The sequence below is a fragment of the Pinus tabuliformis genome, chromosome 7 (genome assembly GCF_031772625.1).
Source record: "Pinus tabuliformis cultivar Carrire ecotype Pingquan chromosome 7, CPIR1, whole genome shotgun sequence".
NCBI lineage: Eukaryota > Viridiplantae > Streptophyta > Pinopsida > Pinales > Pinaceae > Pinus > Pinus tabuliformis.
The window spans coordinates 141,534,954-141,554,894 of record NC_142293.1 but is presented as its reverse complement, the minus strand read 5'-3'; the positions used below and the strand labels follow the sequence as shown (position 1 = coordinate 141,554,894).

Sequence of the window (19,941 nt, the reverse complement as noted above, 5' to 3'; positions counted from 1 at the left end):
GATTCAAACAGTGAAGATTATGACATAGAAGACACAGAAGACGCTCCAGAATTTTCACCAGAACTAGATGACGGAAGTACTCCGCAAGTGTCATTATCAGCCATGACAGGTATATCACAACCTCAGACCTTGAAGTTAAAAGGACACATAAAGAAGAACAACGTAGTGGTTCTCATCGACTCTGGAAGCACACACAATTTTCTAGATACGAATGTGGCCAAGAAACTCAATATCTTTTCATTTCCCTTACCAAACATGAAAGTGATGATAGCTAATGGTAAGAAGATTGAAAAGGTAGGGAAATGCCATAAAGTCAATTTGCAGATTCAAGACTTTAAATTAGAGTCTCCGTTCTTCACGGTACCATTAGGAGGAGTAGATGTAGTCTTAGGTATCCAATGGTTACGAACTTTAGGTACTTATGCCGCCAACCATCAAGTACAATTTATAAAATTCAAATGGGGAGGTCAGAAGTACAAACTACATGGATTCCAAGCACCAGAAAATCATGCTGTATCATCATCTCAGATGATCAAGCTGAGTCAAAGAAGAGCACCTGCTTATGCAATACAATGTCACCAATTAGAAATGTTATCTGCAAATATGACCAGAGAAGAATCACCAGTGATTCAAGACCTAACTATGAAGATGCTGCCTAATACAGAAATTGAGCATAGAAAGAAGTTAAAACAGAGTCAAACCCCATCAACATCAAGCCATACCGATATCCACATCTCCAAAAAGCGGGAATTGAGAGATTAATCCAAGATCTTTTAAAGTGTGTGACCTTGATCATCTTGGAGTATCTGATCAAGTGGAAGGACTTACCCGAAGAAGACGCTTTCTGGGAGAATGAATCATTCTTCAACAACATCCGTCGTTACTTATGCTTTGAGGACAAAGCATTCTTTCGAGAGGAAGGCAATGTTATGTAAAAATTAGTTAATATTAGGTTTATTATTTAATTTAGTTTTAGTTAGGCGAAAGGGCACGATCATAAGATCATGCCCTTTCCTAAAGGGTGTCCATGGCGGTATATAAGCCAGGCAACCCATTGTAAATCAACATCATCTGTCTATTCATTTTATTAATAAAACATTTTTATATATATTTCTGTTATCCCAGAGATTTTCTGCTTCATTCTCCGCATTTTTCTTATTGCTCCTTTTCTTTTTTTATTTAATTAATCCCTTTTTCTTTATCTATCCATTGTTAATTATGGGACTAGGGGCATTGTCCTCATAGCAAGGTTGTATAGCTCAAGCTTTATTATTTGGCTTTTATGTTTTTTGGTTGCTTCAACTTTGAGCTTGTGTCCCCTAAAGATGACGCTTTTTTCATGGCACTATGAAGCATGAACCTTGATATGACATATGAAAAACCAACTTTGAGTGGGAAAACAGAATATGCGTATGGAATAATGGGAGAAATGTGAAGTGTTATGATTTGGGATATGGATACACTACACCTAGTACAAATCAATCTAAGAGAGACAATAATTATCTGAAGGATAATTATTATCCACCATGGAGAAACATGGCAAATAATAACAATTTAGAGTGTTATGATCCATTATTTGTTTTAACCAACGTTCACAATACATGATCAAGGAAGAAATTTATGACAATGCCCTATACATCAAGTCTCATAATCATAATCATGAATAGAGCATCTTGTCTATAAAATCATCATCACTATGGCAAATCAGTTGAACCATGTTATCATTGTTCAAGGAAATATCAAGAGCCTATCCAATATGCAAATAAGATCATCATGTAGAAATATCTCTGACATATGTGCTTTGGAAGACCAATATGAAGTGCTTACGATCAAATCTGAACTGGAGCATCACTCCACTGGAAGGGTGTTGCTCGAGCAAAAATATGAAGCATGTGGTGAGAGTCATATGGTGAAGCATGTGATCATTAGTAACAAAAGCAATAGGGTGATATGATCACCCTTTTCCACCACCGATTAATGCTGAAACAAAATTCCATGACTCTAAGTGATCAACAAATGCCCAAAATCAAAATTAATCTGAACGTGAGCTAAAATAAGAAAATATATGCATGAAAATTAACAACCAACATGAATTAAAATGTTAAAGTATAGCAAGGAAAGGAAACACAGAATCTAAGCTACTGCTCAAGAGTTGATTCATTCCTATCCTACTCTGGTTAGTACTTACCAATAGATTGATGTGCTCATCTTATCAAAGCCACGACTCTTCTCTTTGTGTTTGGTCACTAACCAAAACATTGAGATGTTCATCACCGAGTATAAATGAGCTGAAATATACAGGGATGTATGGCTACAATAAGAAACTACATCATGGGCATAGTAATCAATACAAAAATCTGCAAGAGTGGCACCTAGCACATGCTAAGCTAGTCTCTTGTTGAAGAGAGCTTATATAAGGTCTGGAAAATACATATGGTAGCCCCTCATCAACCTGCGAAAAGTCATATGTATGGCTCTTTAAAGGCCAAGCTTCCATCATTCACAGCTTCAAGCAAGGGAGGTGTGGGTGACTTCAACAAAAAATCATCTTGCAACAAGCATGATAATGAAAAATGCATCAAAATTTCATATCCTAGGAAATTAGTTTTTTTTAGTCTAGGAGCGGCTGCCCCCTTTTTGATGGCTTAAAATTATTATTACAAATCTATAATTGCAAAAATTGTTGCTCCAAACCATTTTAAGCACTTAACAACAAGCTTCTAGCCATATTTTTACGTAAAAATGCACAAAAACCTTGACGTAACAATGGCTCTAAATTTTCTTCACTTTTACATCTAAGGTCTGAAAGATTTATTAATTATTTATGATAGAAAATATTGAAAAACTTCTGAAATTTGGCTTTCATAAACGTGGCCTAAAGGTTGAAACAAATTTGAATTAATTTAGGGAAAACAAGGTTGAAAAATTTCTGAATTTGACACCTGTTTGTCCCCAACATGAGGCTAAAAAAGTTCTGCACTTCTATGGCCCAAATCATTTCCTACAGGCTGCTCAAAATCTGCACTAGTAGTCATCATATATGGCTAAAAATGACACAATTTTTTTGCAAAAATTCATCATATATGGCTTAAAATGGCACTATTTTTTCTGCAAAAATCCCCAGTACATGTGGCTTCCCAAGAGAAACACTCTGCAAATTTGGCCCTAGAACCATCATTATCCATGTCACAGATAGGATCTCCAGAAAAGAAAAAAACCAACTTTATTCCATTTATGATTTTTGATAGGAAAAGAGCATCAATCCCTTGTTGTTTGTCAAATGATGTTTATTTTACATCTTATTTTCCCAAATCACAGGAGGATTTATCATTAAATCAGAAATTTGGAAAGGGTTGCAACTTACCATACTTTTGTCTTCTTGAGTAGGAAAATGGAAGCTTTTTTCAACAATTTCCAAAGGGGAATGAAGTAGATGCTTCCTCCTCAAGCCTTTGATCTTGGACGATTCAAGGATGAGCTCTTACTGTTCAAGGGAAGAAGGTTCTTCATCTCTGTTTGCTTCATGTACTGAATCTTCAATGGGGTGTGCAATGTATATTTATTCTTTCTTGGGCAATAAGGTTGCTGTGATATCATCAACAATTTTTTCACACCTTTTCTCCTCTTAATTAGGATCCCAATGCTTGAAAAGCTTCCTCAAAAAACTTACCAATGAGGAAATTGATTCCCCACCAAGGCTTTCAAAACAATCTGTTGCCTTACTATCAAAGGTGTGTAAACACATCCTCATCATAATACCTCCAAGAACCACATGAAGATCTGTAATATCTTTCATGAACGATGTGATATGAAGTATAGTTGAATTGTGCCCTATAAATTTTGGAATATGATCAATCCAACTGATACTAGATTCTTCGTGTGGAAACCCTGATATTCAAATTGAACATAATAGTCCAGCATCCACCAACCAAATTGATTTTTCAAAATATTTTCATACGTCATACAATAATGGAGTTTCCCCTTGATATTCAATGGGGGTGCAAGAAGGTTTTTTTCTGTGTTCTTCATGTGCTTGGTCTTTGATGGGGTCATAGGGTGCCTCTTCTTTCTTAGGTAAGGGCACCATGAAATGTTAAACCTTTCATATTCCTTAAAAAATCTACAAATATATATTTATTGGATCCTTACCAAGAATATGAAACCAATCATTCACCTTGTCTTAAAAAAATGCATAGAATGGCCCTCATCTAATCATCGTCATAAACAATGTGAGCTTCATTCCTGACCTTAATTCAATATGTACTAAACTGATTCATGACATGCATACAATAAAACAATTAAGCAAATCTGAATCATAACATTCATTTGGAACTCTGTCAATGCCCGAGAAATCAAGTGGAGCACACAAATAATTCCATAGCTCCAAGTCCGATTCCATGCTTCTAGATCTTCAAATTGGAATAATAAATCTGCAAAATACCATCATAACTCATGGATGGAGTGGCCAAGATGAACTTTGTAATGCCTTTACAATGCTGCTTGCTTCACTCTACAAGCAAGAAGTCTTCCAAAGCTGCTAAGGAAAAGGGCTGGTGTTGCCGGATTGTGTTGATTATAACATTAACTCAATGTTTATCAAAATGAATCTGTAGTATTCTAAACTCGGGGTAATGGACTTTATCTCTGGCAATGGCACCAAAATGTTACTTCCTAGGGTCTCACAATTGTCCTTAGGGCTTTTAGGTCTAGTAAGAACCTGGGTGGTAACACATGCTAGATTGAATATTATGCTATGTAATTATCCCGTGAAACATGGAACTGAACTTTAAATTATCATATGCAATTCAATTATAACTGCAATCTAAATTTCAGCTGCTGTTTTACCATAAAAGAGAGCTTTTCGATGTCTAGAATTGGGAATATCTGGATTACCATAGACATCTTTTATTAAAATGTGAAACAATATTACATATTGTGTCTGAGAGATCACCTTAAAATCCTGAAAACCGTAGAGTCAGTTTGAGGGTTCTTTTATCGGTATGTGTGCAATCATACATAATTTGTGTTTGAGGTTTGTACTCTACTATAGAAAAGCAGAACTGAATTTCATTGACTTTGCTGTGTGTAGGAAAAGCCATATGATAAAGATGATGATGTGATAAAGGCAACATCTTTTGAAGTTATTTCAACTCTAAGAGATGTGCTAAAGACGAGTTCATTATGGAGGGATCACGTGCAGACATACACTCAGGTAGCTCCAGATATTTTGACTTCCATATCTATTTTAATGTACTACATATTATTTCTCTTTTTACTTTACATCTTTCCTCTTGCCAATGGAATTGCGGCTTAGTTTTCTCTCTCTTAACGTTGGAGGCACTTCCCTTAAACACAAACTATGGTATTACAAGTTTACAACCCACACAATGAATTCACACACTCTCAGGATTTCTTGGAGTGTAATTTTGGGAATGCACACCTCAATTATCTATTTAGTTCTTTCTGAACAGAACTTAGTATTCATTTGGTTTTGGTCTAAGCATTTATGAACATAGGCTCTGCAGCTTCTTACCAATTCTTGCTTCTGTAAAATTATTAGCGATGCAACTTTTAATCAACATTATTTGTATGGTGCCTGCACTTTAAACTGTTTGCAAACAATAATAACTTGACTTTAGCTGCACAGTATGGGAGTAGAGTAACAAGTTCCTTTGACTTTCCTTCACTATCAGTTGTTTTTGTTATTGTTCACTATCACGTTGATATCATCTTGCACTAGCAGTCAGGCTTAACATTTTAACTTGATACTATCCTTTGGAACGACCTGTTTCAAGGATAATTTCGATACTTGTATTTGCAACCTTTTTTCATTTACTTTTATAATTTAAGGGAGGAGATGCCCATGGCGCTTATGTTTTGCTATTGTTATTTGCTGTTTTTTGGAGTTCCATTGAATTTATTTGGTGATTAGTGGACTTTCGATATAATTTCATTTTTTTTCTTTATAGAGTTAAATTTTTGTGTTTATTGCTTCTGATTACTTCTCAAAGTGTATTTTCTTCCTCTGCATCTTAAAGTTTCTTTTACTTTTTCCATTTCTAGTATTTTATATTAAAGGTCCTGTTAGTCTCTAAAAATCCAGCAACTAATTTGATGAATTATCAGAAATGAGAGAACTTTCAAAAGGCTTTCATCAAACTTACTGAGTTTTTTTGACTGTGTAATGCAGCGGAAAATAAAACTGAAAACACAAGCACATAGAACATTCAACACCAGTAGTTTACCCAGGAAACCCCAATTGGGTAAAGCCTGCAATGCATGTGTTATTTTCAGTGTGGAAAAAGTCTACAAAAAATCCCGATTTAATCCTAAAAATGCGATTTTTTAAACTAAACGATTTAATCCCCCGACTTTTTGGCGACTTTTTCACAAAGGAAAAGATCACGATTTTTTCCTTATACTCACCCAAAAAGTCTTCCTCCCTTCCCAGGCCGTGGATAAAGAGGCTGCAAAGGTGAAAAAATTGTAAATTGAAGCTTCCATCCATGCATTTTCAAGTTATTGCATTGTATTGTTTGTCATACTTCTTGCGAGCATAGTAGTCTCATTTGTAATCTGTTAGTTTTGAGGTTAAGATATGTTTTTGTTTTCCAAGGAAAAACAAATCTTTATACTTCATATTTCTAGTTAGAAAGTAAAGTATACATTGGCTAAGCCTCCAGGGTTTCAGTGATCTAGACTCTAACAACCACTGCCCCTTCAAAAGATTACAAAAGTACCAAAAGGACAGGCATACAACAGTGTTCCGTAGAAAGAACCCCACACCATCGAAAACATTGTTACAGTTGTTGAATGCTTCTAGAAGAAACAACAAAGAGGAGGTCATGAAGATCAAATAACAACAACTTGTCCAAAAAAAAAAACAAAGCCAGTGCCTCAAAACAGAACCCATTTTCAGACAGGAACAAAGTACTTGTGAAATCTTGTGACAGCAAAGATCCTTCCTGCAATGAGAGCACGTTTTGAAAGGGAATCTTCTTTAGTAGTGAACTCCTTGTAAATGTGGGGAAAGGTTATGTATCAGAAGTGGATTTTACCTCCAAGAGTTTTTGAATAATAGATGCCAAGGCTAGGTTAGTAATCTGACATCTACTGTTTTCTCAGAAAATAAGCAGCTTGGAGTCAGTAAGCGTTAATTTTCACATCTATTGTGATACTCATTGTTAATTTTCATTGGACCTACCACCTGACACCTTATTACCCAAGCAAATTACAATCCACTGAATAAATGCATAACTTATTTCTTAATACAATTAGCGGAAACAAAAATTAAAAGGGGAAGAGGATCTCAGTGACTGATTACTTGATGGCTTTTAGATGACTCATGATATACATTTATTATATTTTTTGTTGATATTTTGACTCTTGAGAGTTGAGACTCAGACAGGACTCAAAATTCAGGAGTTGATTCACTATTTTGATATGTGATGTAGCACTAGACTTCATATACATATTATATATTAGCTTACTTTACATGTTTATGTGGAAATGAATTTATTTGATGTTGTGGATACTCTAGATGTTAATTTTTTTTAAAAAAATGAATAATTTTGTGTTTTTTTTTTTTTTATTTTGCTGACTTTTTCAAAAAACTCCCGACTTTAACGAGTTTTTCAACTTTTGGACCCTTGCCGAATTAATCCCGACTTCGACTTTTTCCACATTGGTTATTTTTATTCCTTCTCAGAAAATTGTTTTTTTTAGAAAATTACAATGGACAGGGGAAACTTCGCTTCACTCTCAGTAACCCTTGAATTTCTCATTGCGCCCAAACTGGACTGCGCACAACCCACTCGGTCTCTCCTGCACCCGACCCTCTTTCAGCTTGTGCACTATACGGAGTCCTACTGATCTGTATAGTCTTCTGTGTGGCCTTTCTGAGCTGAGACTCGGCATGGCTGTAGAGATCTATTGGTTGGAAAATCTGATGGCTGTATGGCCTCTTTCTTTTGGCCCTTCTGCTCTGGTAGAGATGCCCTAATGCTGAGTAAGCTCGCTGCAATAGCTGAGAAGAACACACACAAATTGTAACAGCCTCGCAATAAAAACATGTAATTAATTAGATTAATCATGCGATTTATAATTAACATGCAATTTATCAACTAATTAACATCAAATTTCAAAAGTGTGAGTAGAGACAACTTACCTGTGGCGATGATGTTTCTCACTTGTGATTTTGGAGTTGTTCGCTAGTTGAATTCTGCTAACTGCGACAAAGTCTTGGGGACAACTCTCCACCCAACTGTAGGCTCAATTGCACAAAATCTTGCTACAACTGGGCTCCCCCGGACCCTCAATCAACGTACTATTTCTAGGGTATCCTTTGTCTCACAACACTTATTCTCCCAAGAGAATGGATGATGGAATCATGGAATGCCTCTCATCTTCCTCACCATCTATTAATTAGAGCAAACATTGGAAGGGGAACCACATGCACACACTCCATGTGTCAACATGCAACTTTATTGCTTTCTTGTTTTATTTATGTTGTTTTTACTTTCTTGTAGCTTTACTGATTTTTACTGTTTTTCTGTTTATTTTTATTTATATTTTTTAGAGCTTTAGTATTGTTTTTTTTTGACAGAAACGGTTAGTTGATGTATTAATTCTCGGCGAAAAATGCCTCATTGCAGGTTACAATAAATAGGCAGAACTCAGTTTTCTCTTCGGATAGGAACCAGATGGTTTCCCCCCTAGTGAGTCTGCGAATTCTTTGGACTATCATACGATTGGTCTTCTCTATCTTTCCTGATTTACATAAGCAGACAAACTGCTCCAATAAAAGACAGTAAAACATTTTAAGCTAATAGTCAAGGGATGGGATCCCAACCTTCGTCTTCATTTCTTAGCAGGACTCCGGGTGGGAGGGGAGCCGCTTTGTTGGCTTCAGCATCAGCTTCTTTATTGTTGTCTCTCTTTACATGAAGGAATTCTAGATTCTGAAAGGAATTTATAAGAGTTCTAATTCTGTTCATCAATCTTGAGAGTCTTAGATCAGTAGGAAGGGAGCTGTCTACAATGATCTTTATGATGGATTGGGAGTCCCCAAAAACAGTTGCATCTTTGATACCCAGGGATATGAGCTGTTTGAGACCCTGAAAGAGAGCCAGAGCTTCGGCTTGGATGCTTGTGTTGAAGCCCACACCCCAGGCAAATCTTAGTTCAGTTCTGTTCTCAGCATTTTTGATTACTCCACCTGCACCGGATCTGCCAGGGTTACCTTTTGCTGCCCCGTCAAAAAAGAGAGTGTATCTTGCCTTCTTGCTGCAAAACTCAGAAAAATCTACAGCCTCAAGTCGAATTTGCCAATTTTTTTGGAGAGGAGGGGGTCTGACAATATCAGTGAAATTGAGTTGAAGGTGAGCGCCCCATACAGCTTCTTGGCCACTTAAATCTGCTCTGTCAAGCTGATCGCCCAAACAGTCTCTTAGATGGCATTTGATTTTTTCCCATATGATCTTGTGGTCACTTTTTTTGTCTCTGAAAATTCGCTGGTTTCTTTCCAGCCATATATGCCAGCAAATGAGTTTAGGGAGGACGAGCCAGGCATCTTTAATGTGGACGTTCTGAGGGGAGCCGCCTGGATACCTTGACTTCCAATTTGCAAACAGGTCTGCGCAGCGATTTGGCAAGGCAAAGCCGACATTCCATGGAATTAAGGCCTCGGTCCAAAGATCAGAGGAGAATTTGCAGCGGAGCATAAGGTGGGGGGCATTTTCCTCATCAGTCTCACATAACGAGCAGCGGGATGGCCCGCTGTATCCTCTTCTACGCAGCCTGTCATCTGTCAAAATCTTTTGATGGCATAAGAGCCAGCTGAAAACGTCAATTTTAGGAATTGAGGTCTGCGACCATATCCCTTGCCAAGGTTTCGGATCAGGGGGGACGTGAGGTCAAAGGGAGAGGAGTTTATATCCATGTGCCACTGTGTAACGACCAGATGATGGCCCCCATCCCCTGATGTCGGGTTTCCTGGAATTTAAAGGTGCTTTGCCTGCTAAGAGGGATCGGAGGGAGACGAGATCTCTGGAGAGGTTATGAGGTACCTCGATATCAATCCAGTTCTTCCAATTGCCGTTTTCCCATTGAGAGATATCCCATAACGTTTTTAGGCCCGCTCCGTCCATCCATTCTCTCAGCATAAGCAGAGAGCGGTCTTCAGAGAGGGGCTCACTGTCCATGATTCGGTCATCCCAAATGTTGATGCGCTTACCATTTCCAGGAATCCAGTGCGCGTGAAGAGTGATCAAGGGGGCCGCTTTGATGCACAGTTTGTGAACCAACGTTCCAATTTTTGGTTTGGGTTTGTCAAGGCAGCGGGTTCTCTGTCCACCGAAATATTTCCTCCACATCGCAACCTGAGCCCAACCCGGCTTTGGAGCTATTATCCTCCACAGAAGCTTTGCACCCAAGGCAATGTTTTGCTTGCTGAGATTCTTGAAATTGAGACCTCCTTCCATTCTGGGCAGGGAGACTGTGTCCCAGTTAATAAGGGGAATTTTTTTCTCATTATCTTTTCCGCCTTTCCAGAAGAAATTCCTGATATATTCCTCCATTTTTCTCATAATACCTGTAGGTGCCATCATGACAGCAGCTTGGTAAGTAGAAAGACTGTTCAAGACAGCTTTGACCAGCACTGTCTTTCCAGCCAGATTGAGCCAATTGAAGCCCCAGGGGTGAATTTTAAGCTTAAATTTTTCCAATAACGACATCCAATCTTTGATGAGGGCCCTTTTTTGGAAAACAGGGAGCCCCAAATATTTAAAAGAGGTCTAGGAAGAGGAGGCTGCAAAACCAAAGCAGTTGGAGATAACTTGGAGGAATCTGGAGAAGAGTTCCAACAGTAAATGTGGCATTTGCCTTTGTTAATTCTGCTTCCTGAGCCTTCACAGCAAACATCTAGCACTTCTTTGAAATGATTAGCCGTGGACAAGGAGGCAGCGCCCAGCAGGAGAGAATCATCCGCAAATAGGGCATGGTTTATGTTTTTTACACCTCTTGCAATGCTCAGTCCCATTATTTCTTGGTCATTCTGCTTTTTTATTAGGAGGAAACTTAAGACAGGAGCTTGGAGGACAAAGAACAAGGGGGAGAGGGGGCATCCTTGTCTCAACCCTCTAGTGGCTTTAAAAAAGTCAGTTGCCCTCCCATTTACCAAAGGGGCAATCCAGGGCTTGCTGATACAAGCTTTGATCCAATTGATGAATTTGAGTCCAAAGCCAAATTTGTGGAGGACCTCGAACAAGAATCTGTGTCTTACCCTGTCAAAAAATTAGTAAAAAATTAGGTTATGTAAAAAATTAGTTAAATTAGGTTATTATTTAATTTTCAGTTAAATTAGATGAAAGGGCACGATCATAAGATCATGCCCTTCCCTAAAAGGGTGTCCATGGCGATATATAAGCCAGGCACCCGCAATTGTAATAGCATCATCTGTAATTTCATCTCTTTAATAAAATATTTATATATAATTTCTGCATATCTTTAAAGTTCTCTGCTTCATCTGGTATCAGAGCGAGTAAGATCGCTGCCGTCCTGTGTTACGCTTCCTCAGTTGCTGTGTACAACATCGAGCGTCTGCATACCCGCCGCTGTCATAGGTCCGCTGCCCCACCACCGCCATCATTCCTGTTCCGTCGAAGCCTTCCACATCCATCTTAATCCAACTGTTCTGTGTGTGCCGTCTCACTACCACCGCTACCAATTCCCTCACGCTATTGCCATCGGTCCACTCTGCTGACCACCCGTCCGCTGTCCAACTGCTGTGCAATCGCCAGAAGACCTACCACTGCTGTCGTCGAAAATATCTGCGGTGATATCCTTTTGATGTTCGTTTTCCTTTGAACGGTCAACGGAGGTGACCCCATCAGCAAACGTGACGTTCAGTGGAACTATCGAATATATACACAACGTATAACAATTATTTGTATATATATAACGTGCAACATTTATTATAACGTTAATTTATATATATTATATATAACATATATATATATATATATATATATATATATATATATAATTATATTTTATATATAAACATTTATATAGCGTTAATTTATATATATTATATATAATATATATATATATATATATATATAATTATATTTTATGTTATATATAATACAGTTATAAGTTTTATATATATATAAAAAGTTAATTTAATTAATTAAAATTATTTTAATTAATTAAAAAGTTATATATATATATATATAATTTAATTAATTAAAAGTTATATATATATATGTTAATTCAATTAATTAAATTTATTTTAATTAATTAAAATTTATATGTATACAATTTATTTTAGCTAATAAAGAAAAAGAGGAAAAATATTTTCGCTGGCAAATAAATACACGCCCCCGCAAACCCGCTCAATGTCGACAATGACAATGGCGGATTTCCAGAAAAAATTGGTTGACGCAGAGCATAAGATAAATAACAACTATGACGAGGTCAGTAAAAGATTAAATGAAGTCGAGAGCAAGCTTGGGGAGCAAGCAGACAAAATAAAAAATCTTCAAGATACGACGAATCGAATAGAAATAAACATGGAAAATTACCATATCCAGACAGAAGCAGGGATCAGAGAGGTCTTAACAATGCTGAAAAGTCTGTGTAAAAGGTCTAATTGTACACCCGAACAACTACTAAAAGAAGGTGAAGAGAATCAAGAACACATCTCGTCAGATTCAACTAAGTCCACAGACTTTCATGACAAAGTTGAATCCCCAAAAAAATCAGCGACACCCCACCAAGAAGCGAGTAACACAGCCTTTACAAACAAGCAACTTTGGGATAACTTTACCAATCAACACCCTTTTTTTCGCTCAACCAGTAGCAACATACCAGCGACGGGCAAAAGTCGAGATGCCTAAATTCGATGGAAACGAAAAAAACAATGTTGCATGGATAAATAAAGCAGAAGAATACTTTGAGATATATGACATCAATGACGATGACGAAAAGCTCAGGCATGCATCCATGAAAATGGAAGGAGAAGCATATAACTGGTATATGTGGTGGAAAAAGACAACACACGTCATTAGCTAGAGAAAATTTAAAGATGCATTCTTCAAAAGATTCCAAGGTGTAAAGGAAGAAGAATTCTTTTCAAAACTCATCAAATTACGACAAAAAGGAAGTGTGGATGAATACACTCAAGAATGGGAGACCTTAGTAACACGAGTACCTGGGTTATCAGAATCTCGTCTAATTCAGTCATACATCTCGGGACTCAAAACCCATTTACAAGCAGAACTTGAGATGCATGACATTACATCTATAGAAGTAGCAAGACGAAAAGCAAAAACAGCTGAAAAGAAATCCGAACCAATATTTTGGTCCACAGCGGAAAAAGCTTATGCAAGACGAAGGATACCCTAGTATGTGGACTCAAATAATACAAGATATGTTCCACCACATCGTCGTGAAGATGAAAAATCTAATGTGGAAATGCAAAGGATAAAAGAGGGTAAATGTAAACGCTGTGGTGAGAAGTGGGACCCCAAACATAGATGTGCTAAAGGAAAAGAACCAAAGAACCTCTATAATTGTGAAGCAACCAATGATTCAAACATTGAAGATTATGACATAGAAGACACAGAAGACGCCCCTGAATTCTCGCCAGAATTAGATGATGGAAGTATTCCACAAGTGTCATTATCAGCTATGATAGGTATATCACAACCTCAGACTTTAAAGTTAAAAGGACACATAAAGAAGAACAACGTAGTGGTTCTCGTAGACTCTGGAAGCACACACAATTTTTTAGATGCAACCGTGGCAAAGAGACTCAATATCTTTTCATTTCCCTTACCAAACATGAAAGTGATGGTAGCTAATGGTAAGAAGATTGAAAAGGTAGGGAAATGCCATAAGGTCAATTTGCAGATTCAAGACTTTAATCTAGAGTCTCCATTTTTCACAGTACCGTTAGGAGGAGTAGATGTAGTCTTAGGTATCCAATGGTTACGAACTTTAGGTACTTATGCCGCCAACCATCAAGTACAATTTATAAAATTCAAATGGGGAGGTCAGAAGTACAAGCTACACGGATTCCAAGCACCAGAAAATCAAGTTGTATCATCATCTCAGATGATGAAGCTGAGTCGAAAAAGAGCACCTGCTTATGCAATACAATGTCATCAATTAGAAACGTTATCTGCAAATATGACCAGAGAAGAGTCACCAGAGATACAAGATCTGATTCGGAAGCATGAAAAAGTATTTCAAGACCTACCTATGAAGATGCCACCTAATAGGGAAATTGAGCATACAATAGAAGTCAAGGTAAGATCAGACTCCGTCAACATCAAGCCATACCGATATTCACATCACCAAAAAACGGAAATTGAGAGATTGATCCAAGACCTTTTAAAGTGTGGGACCTTGATCATCTTGGAATATATAATCAAGTGGAAGGACTTATCGAAGAAGACGCTTCTTGGGAGAATGAAGCATTTTGTCAACAACATCCGTCGTTGCGTATGCTTTGAGGACAAAGCATTCTTTCGGGAGGAAGGCAATGTTATGTAAAAAATTAGTTAAATTAGGTTATTATTTAATTTTCAGTTAAATTAGATGAAAGGGCACGATCATAAGATCATGCCCTTTCCCTAAAGGGTGTCCATGGCGATATGTAAGCCAGGCACCCGCAATTGTAATAGCATCATCTGTAATTTCATCTCTTTAATAAAATATTTATATATTATTTCTGCATATCTTTAAAGTTCTTTGCTTCAGAGACTGTGTCCCAGTTAATAAGGGGAATTTTTTTCTCATTATCTTTTCCGCCTTTCCAGAAGAAATTCCTGATATATTCCTCCATTTTTCTCATAATACCTATAGGTGCCATCATGACAGCAGCTTGGTAAGTAGGAAGACTGTTCAAGACAGCTTTGACCAGCACTGTCTTTCCAGCCAGATTGAGCCAATTGAAGCCCCAAGGGTGAATTTTAAGCTTAAATTTTTCCAATAACGACATCCAATCTTTGATGAGGGCCCTTTTTTGGAAAACAGGGAGCCCCAAATATTTAAAAGAGGTCCAGGAAGAGGAGGCTGCAAAACCAAAGCAGTTGGAGATAGCTTGGAGGAATCTGGGAGAAGAGTTCCAACAGTAAATGTGGCATTTGCCTTTGTTAATTCTGCTTCCCGAGCCTTCACAGTAAACATCCAGCACTTCTTTGAAATGATTAGCCGTGGACAAGGAGGCAGCACCCAGCAGGAGAGAATCATCCGCAAATAGGGCATGGTTTATGTTTTTTACACCTCTTGCAATGCTCAGTCCCATTATTTCTTGGTCATTCTGCTTTTTTATTAGAAGGAAACTTAGGACAGAAGCTTGGAGGACAAAGAGCAAGGGGGAGAGGGGGCATCCTTGTCTCAGCCCTCTAGTGGCTTTAAAAAAGTCAGTTGCCCTCCCATTTACCAAAGGGGCAATCCAGGGCTCGCTGATACAAGCTTTGATCCAATTGATGAATTTGAGTCCAAAGCCAAATTTGTGGAGGACCTCGAACAAGAATCTGTGTCTTACCCTGTCAAAGGCACTTTCAAGGTCTAGTTTAATGGCCATTCCTTTCTCTTTCCGAATCAAACTTGAATGAATCGCCTCTTGGACCAGAATAAAATTATCAACAATCTGCCTTCCCTAGATGAAGCCTCCCTGATTCTCGGGGATGATGTCAGGAAGGATGATTTTTAATCTGTTTGCAATTACTTTTGTTATCAACTTATAGCCTATATTGCAGAGGGAAATAGGGCGAAATCTGGTGAAGGAGTTGGCACCTTTTTCACTAGGAATAAGGGCCAGGAAAGCTGAGTTGGTGCTTCCCCCAATTTTCTAACATGCTTGAGATTTCCTCACCATTCTGCATAAGTCTTTTTCCATTATCTGCCAACAGCTCTGCAAGAATCTAGTTGTGAAGCCATCTGGCCCCGGGGCCTTATCTGGCTCCATTGCAAAGAGAGCGGTTTTTATTTCATTACTGGTGACTTCTGCATCCAAATACTGCTTCTTACTGGAAGTGATCAGAGAGGGTACCTCGTCCACGAGATTTAATACAAACCCCTGTCCCTCTTCTTCATTATACAACTTTTTGAAATGGAGGTATGCAGCCTTTTTTATACTTTGCATGTCTTTGTGGCTTATATTCTCTTCCTTGATTTCTGAGATGGAATTGAAACTTTTTCGGGCTTGGGCTTGCTTGTGGAAGAAGGAGGAGTTTCTGTCTCCAGCCTTGAGCCAAAGCCTACGGGATTTGATCCTCCAGTACTCTTCCTCAACCAGACTTGCCTTGAGAAATTTTCCTTGTAGCTCGGCTTCCTTATCTAGAGTTTCTTTTGTGATTTCTTCATTTTCCGACTTCATATGGTGGATCTCAAGGCATTCTTGGATCTTTTTCCTTTGCACTACTGGGTTAGGAAGGGATTTGACCCAGGATTTCAAAGCAGCTTTCACTCTCCTGAGCTTTTCCTCCCATACAAAGAAGGCATAACCGTTGAGTGGTTGCTTCCAGGTATCTTTTACTAGTTGCATGAAGGTCTGTTCTTTAACCCAAAGGGGGCTGGATTTAAATGGAATGGGGCCTTGATTCGTGTGAGCCAGTAGATCGAGCTTGATGGGTTTGTGGTCAGAAACACTGCATGGAAGAATATGCATTCTAGAATCTAAACCAAGGAGAAGAAAAGAACTTTGTACAAAAAAATGATCTAACCTTGCAGCGATGTGCCCCGAACCGAGTCTTTTGTTGGACCAGGTGTATTTGCCCGACGAGGGTTTTATGTCAATCAGGTCCCAGTCCTGAAGCAGATCCTCAACCCATTCTCGCGCCGGGTCCCTTACAATGCTTCCTCCACGCTTTTCAGCTAGAGAGAGGGTTAGATTAAAATCCCTTGCAATGATGACATTCTTTAAATCTTCCGAATCTGCCATATTTCTGATGGAATCCCAACAACGCTTTTTCTCGCCTGCGCTGGTTGGAACATACACATTGAAGAGGCAGAAGGTCTCATTTGAATCCATGTGTTGCAGCTTGGTGAACAGCCAATGGGTGTTGGCGACATCTCTGATTTTTGAAACTTTATTTGCGTTACGAAGGGTGCCCAGTCCTCCTGATGCACCGTGGGCTGAAACAACTTTCCCTTCACTTCTTTTCCACAGGTTACTGACTGTATGGAGAAAGGACTTATCCTCCATTTTAGTCTCCTGGATGAGGAGTATATCAGGAGATTCAGTTCTTATTAGGCTTTTGACGGCTTCTTCTTTTGTTCTGCTCCCCATACCCCTATAGTTCCAGGAGACGATCTTCATCACTTGATTTTTGAGTGGGAAGCTCCTTTAGAGCTCTGGTGCTGGTTCCTAGTCATCTTCGAAGTTTTTGCCAAGAGTTTCTCGAGGGTTGGTTGGCTTCCTTGAAGTTTGTCTTTATAAGTCTCCTGTTCTCTTTTCTCGTGAGTTGATTTGCGGCCTCTCAATGATCTTCTAGGCGAGGTTTGTGAATCCCCTATTTCACCCTCCTCTTCTGAGTCCTCCGATCCTTGCTCTTCCTCGGCCTCTTCTGTGCGTATGTCATTTTGTTTGTCTGAGTTAGGTTCAGCTTGCTTTGAACCCGAAGGGACCTCCATGTGGGGCGATGCTTCCTTCTGACTCTCTATTTCTTTAGGGTCTTCTGATGCTGAGCTTAACAGTGTAAATTTGTTACCTTGATCTTCCATGGGGGGAGCTTGAGTCGCAGGGCCTGGCTGGGGGGCCTTGTCGTTTTTATTTCCGGATCTAGGGTTTTTATGAGCATTTTTGGTCCTTTTGACCTGTGTCCATCCTTCCTCTTTGTTTTTCTCCCCTTCACTATTCTTTGGGCAGCCACGGGCAAAGTGGCCATAGACATGGCACTTTCTGCACTTAAATGGAAGCTGCTCATAATCCAACTTTTGGAGGTGCACCCAGTTTCCAACCTTTATCTTTATTGCCTCAGGCAAGCCCACCTCAAGATCCACTTCGACGCAGGTCCGAGCGCAATCGAATTGATCTTTGCTGTTGGCTCGATCTATAAACTCGCCCAATGTATTACCAATGTGTTTGAGGGACTCCCAGCTCCAGCAGTGCATAGGCAAGTTGGGCAGTCTAACCCACACTGGGACGGCTGTGGGAACGTCGACTGCTGGATCGAAGTCAGGCGTCCACTTGTTGAGATACAACCCTTGAGGACCCATGAAATAGGGTCCATTACGGAATATCAGTTCCTTATCCTCCTTTTCTGCGAATTCGAAGAGGAAGAAACCCTTCCCTAGAAAGTATGAGGTGACTCTGTTGTTGATCAGCGGTGCCCAATTCCTTGCTACCCAGCTCTTCGTGGTTTTGGGGGAGGGCCAGAGTCCAGTGAACTGCCCGACCAAAGCTCTCTCTGCCAATGAGAGGGCAACCTGAATCGGCCCCTCATGAGGGAGCTCAATCTCAGGAATATCATCTAGACCAATGTTGCTTGGGAGCGGGAGCGGGAGCGAAAACGGGAGCGGGAGCGACCATTTTCAGAAGCTCCCGGTTTGGGAGCGAATCCGGGAGCGATTTTTTAAAAATATATATTTTTTTATATTTTTTTAATTTTTGATACATATATGTCAACAAAAACATGTAGAATGATGAATTAGACATTAAAAACATAAAAAAACATAGATTGATCATTGAACCATATCACATCAATCATCTAGAAATTATAATCGTCATCAACCATGTCCACAAGTTAGTAAAATACATATTACAACTGCAACATATTGAGTCTCATCATCATGAATCATGATTCATCAAATTCAATCTTAAAGTTTCAACTTCAAGCTTTCAAAATTGAAAATTCAATAACATTTATCATCATTGATCACCAAAGTTGTACTTGTAAGCTAAGTTTAACCATTACAAGAAGTAAGATCTAAGATATTTCTAAATCCTAACTTCTAACTGTTAACATGATATGAAATGTTATAAATTTATAAAATGAAACATGAATAATGAAATGAAATGAAACAACTTTAGTCTTTCACGAAGCATCATATTCATAATTCACATCATTACCAATGAGGTATAATTGCCAAGGCCCAACTTCAAACTTCAAATTTTCATTGTCACAGTGATATATTGTTTACAAAAAATATCATTATGATATGAAAGAGTCAAGAGTCAAGAGTCAAGGACTCAAAACTCAATAGTTATGAAAACTAAAGTCTAATAGAAACTAAAAAAGACAAGTAAACTGTAAATCAGAATCTACATGTGGCCCTTGCCACGAGAGTCTCCAGGAGTATAAGCAGGTCGTGGTGGTCTTCTAGGAGTCTCCCGCACAGACCGACGACTAGAACGAGAACCTCCACGTGAGGGTGTAGATGGAGGTGGCGACAGCAAAGGAACAAGACTCGGACCTTGAGCACTGCTACTGGATGGTGGAGGTGGAGGTGGCATGGCTGCTGCAGCTGCTTCATCTTCATCCCTTACAAGTTCCTCTTCCAGTTCTTCAATATGTACAATGCCATCCTCCAAATTGTCATCCTCTGGGTGATTGTCCCAAACTTTATATGTGGGATCCTCATAAGCCCGATCACAGTAATGACTCAACAACCTCAAGTTGTAGTGCACATAAACCAGGTTTTCTGCTCGGTTTTCATTGAGTCTATTTCTTTTCACATTATGTATGTAGCTGTAGGTGCTCCAACACTTCTCTGCAGAAGAAGTATTTACAACCTGTGAAAGAACTTTTTTTTCCAATTTTGGCAAAAGTCCATGCCCGCCATATGTTTCCCACCATGTGAGAGTATCAAATCTATCTCTGTCGTCCATTGCATGGAAGTTACCATACAAACCAGTGCCACTGAAGTATCTGCCTATTTCAAGGCGCACAGCTGCACATTCCTCCCTGTCAGGTACCAACTTTTCTA

The 19,941-nt window shown here is 38.8% G+C and overlaps 1 protein-coding gene across 1 annotated transcript in view; it reads left to right on the top strand.

The window, feature by feature from the left end:
* LOC149246153 (lon protease homolog 1, mitochondrial-like) overlaps window positions 1-19,941 on the top strand; it is a 222,572-nt gene that overhangs the window by 119,576 nt on the left and 83,055 nt on the right. The window contains exon 6 of the mRNA XM_089457840.1: window positions 5,090-5,212. Within this exon, the coding sequence (XP_089313966.1) occupies window positions 5,090-5,212 (123 nt within the window). The remainder of the gene's footprint in view (window positions 1-5,089; window positions 5,213-19,941) is intronic.